We start from the raw sequence: 3,298 nt of genomic DNA, 5'->3' as shown, positions 1-3,298 counted from the left end.
GGGGGGAGCCATCTCTTGACAGGCTTTTGAAAAATCAACTTTCAGAATTTGGATTTTATTCTGAATTTCACAGGGAACTTTTGAGTTTTCTCTCTTTCCACCACTACCATCCTAGTCTGGAGACATCATTGTCTTTTGCTTGCAGCCAGTGAGCCTCATTGGTCTCTTTGCTGCCTGCATACCCTATGGGCAGAATGATCATCTAGTAGTGAGTATGATCCTAAAAATAAAAAGACCCACTGGATCTTATTATTCCACAGCTTAATCTTCTCTGTCACTTCCCAAATTCCTTAATATAAAACCTAGACTCCGTATCCTGCCCTACTTCTGTCCATACCTGAAGTAGTTCACTTGGGCCATGCTGGGCCCTTGCTGATGCTCAGATGTACTAGGCTTCTTTCTGTCTTAGGCTTTTACATGTGCTCCTTCCTGTGCCCAGATTGCTCCCCATTTGACTTATTCACGATACTGGCTCTTTATCCTCTAGTTCCAGCTTAAATGTACCCTTTTCTGATGTTTATTTTCTGGCTGCCCTACCCATATAGGAATTCTTTTATTACACTTTCTGACCCTTTTTTGATTTCTAGCAGAGCTTTTATCACATTTTGTAGTTGCTTTTTTGTTATGGGTCCATTGTCTCCCCAGCCAGAGGTCCAGAGGTGAGTCCTCCAGAGGCCCAAACTCTCTTATTTAGCACCTAGTACAGCACCTGGTCCATAGCAGGCATTCAGTGTTTGCTGAATAAATGAACAAATGGACATATGAATCAATCTGAATGTCAGTTGCTGTGTCTGGCTTGCTGCAGCCTCTAGGGGTGTTTGTGGAGCAAAGATGATTTCTAATGCACTGCTTTTTCTTTCACAGGGAAGGCTAACCGGTGGTTTGGGGTTGCTCCCCCCAAATCTGGAAAAATGAACATGAACATCCTTCACCAAGAAGAGCTCATTGCTCAGAAGAAACGGGAAATTGAAGCTAAAATGGAGCAGAAAGCCAAGCAGAATCAGGTGGCCAGCCCTCAGCCCCCACATTCTGGAGAGTAAGTGCATCATGGATCCTGGATTTTGGGTCTTAGAGGGTCATCAGGAGAGGGTTTGGTTGTGAGGGCAGTAGGTGTGTCCTTGTACCCAGCCACATCCTAATGATCCTAGTCATGACATAAGTTCCCTCGGAGGCTAAGTGTGGCAGGAGAGAAATGAGGGGTGTATGGGAGCCAAGAAGACAGCCTGCTAACTTGTTTACTTGGCAGTTACTTATTGCCAAGCAGCTATGGGACAGGGGTATGAGTGTAGCAGAGTAAAAACCTAGATTCCATCTCTGCCCTTATGGAACCCACAGACTACTAGCAAAGGGGTGTCACTCTCACCCCACATTTACTGGAGGATAACATGAAGCAGTGTGTTCCCAGGCACATTGGCCACTATAGGGACACAAACAGGCTTTGTATCTGGGATAGATCTGACCTTTGAGGAAGCAGGGAAAGGCCTGCCTGGCAGAGGACAGGAAGAGGAGAAAGCCCCTGTACGTTGGGGCAGCCTGAGCCACTGCAGCAAAGGGGCTACTCTGGAGTGACATAGGAGGCAGCTTAGTTAGGGTATCTACTGGCCTATCCTGAGCAACACTGAGTGGCAATAATGTCACTGAGGGGTAGCATGTTCAGGTTAACAAGATTATTATTATTTCTTAGCGGGGCATTATGGCAGGCGCCTGTAGTCCCAGCTACTGGGAGGCTGAGGCAAGAGAATTACTTGAGCCCAAGAGTTTGAGGTTACTATGAGCTGTGATGCTACAGCACTCTACCCAGAATGACTAAGTGAGACTTTGTCTCAATAAATAAATAAATAAATAAAAAATAATCTATTTTAGGCCAGAAGTTGATAATCAGAGAGGCCTGGTCTTCATCTGGGGTCTGAAGTATGAGGATATTAACCTTCTCTAAAGCTCTGTCCCAGCTCCTGCATTTTCTAAGAGTCTGTGGGTTCTCCTTGAGGGCAGGACTTAGCCCTTATTCCTGATGAACCTCCAAGCTGCTTAGCAATATGGGGGACTGGGTGTTGAGTGTCTGCTCAGGCACTCTTACCACTGCCTACAGTCGTGAGAGGACTTGCACAGGATGAGAAAGGCCAGCAAAGTTTCCTCCCAGAGGATCTCCTGAAGGCCGCAAGATCAGGCAGCTGAGTGGAAGCATTAGGGTGAATGAGTGTGTACCACATGAAACTTTGAAAATAAGATTGTTGGCTCGGCGCCTATGGCTCAAGTGGCTAAGGTGGCGGGTTCAAATCCAGCCCAGGCCCGCCAAACAACAATGGTGGCTGCAACTAAAAAATAGCCGGGTGTTGTGGCGGGCGCCTGTAGTCCCAGCTATTTGGGAGGCTGAGGCAGGATACTCGCTTGAGCCCAGGAGTTGGAGGTTGCTGTGAGCTGTGATGCCACGGCAGTCTACCCAGGGGGACAGCTTGAGGCTCTGTCTCAAAAAAAAAAAAAGAAAGAAAAGAAAATAAGATTGTTTTCCCCATCATAAAAGTATAGGATGCCAGAGTTTAAAATTTATACCTGAATAAACAGAAAACTGTCAAGTCACCAAAAGACAATCATTTGGGTGTCTTCCCTTCCCATGTTTTAGCTTTGTCTCGTGAAGTTATCAATTTCATATCCTTTTTTTGTTTTTAATATAATAAAGACAGGGTCTCACTCTTGCTCAGGCTGGCCTTGAACTCCTGAGCTCAAGTGATCCTCTTACTTGGGCCTCTCAGTACTAGGATTACAGTTGTGAGCCACCATGCTTGGCCCATTTACTTATTTATTTATTTATTTATTTATGTCTCGGTCTGTCATCTAGGCTGTAGTGCGGTGGGTTGATCACAGCTCACTGCAACATCAAACTCCTGGGCTCAAGCAATCTACTGCCTCAGGCTCCCAAGTAGTTAACACTACAGGTGTTGCTACCACATCCAGTAGAGATACGGTCTTGCTATTTTGCCCAGGCTGGTCTTAAACTCCTGGTCTCAAGTAATCTTCCTGCCTTATCCTTCCATAGTGCTGAGGTTATAGGCATAAGCCAATGCACCTGACCTTATTACCAGTGGTTTTCAAGTGAGGGTCATTTGTTGCCTCTCTGTAGCCCAACTCTGTTCTCTTGTATTTCCTTGTCCCTACCTCCTTTCTGAGGCACATGATGGGGGACTGAGAAGTCTCCAGAAGGCCCTGTTTTTTTTTTTTTGGGACAGAGCCTCAAGCTGTCCCCCTGGGTAGAGTGCCATGGCATCACAGCTCACAGCAACCTCCAACTCCTGGGCTCAAG

General features: G+C 46.3%; 1 protein-coding gene across 1 annotated transcript in view; it reads left to right on the top strand.

The window, feature by feature from the left end:
* SUGP1 (SURP and G-patch domain containing 1) overlaps positions 1-3,298 on the top strand; it is a 39,530-nt gene that overhangs the window by 1,188 nt on the left and 35,044 nt on the right. The window contains exon 2 of the mRNA XM_003796593.3: positions 865-1,036. Coding sequence (XP_003796641.1) covers positions 865-1,036 — 172 coding nt within the window. The remainder of the gene's footprint in view (positions 1-864; positions 1,037-3,298) is intronic.

Source organism: Otolemur garnettii, unplaced genomic scaffold (assembly GCF_000181295.1).
Source record: "Otolemur garnettii isolate 467f Iridium unplaced genomic scaffold, OtoGar3 scaffold00105, whole genome shotgun sequence".
Taxonomy (NCBI): Eukaryota; Metazoa; Chordata; class Mammalia; order Primates; family Galagidae; genus Otolemur; species Otolemur garnettii.
The sequence above is the reverse complement of the archived record's forward strand: the minus strand, read 5'-3'. Positions and strand labels throughout refer to the sequence as shown.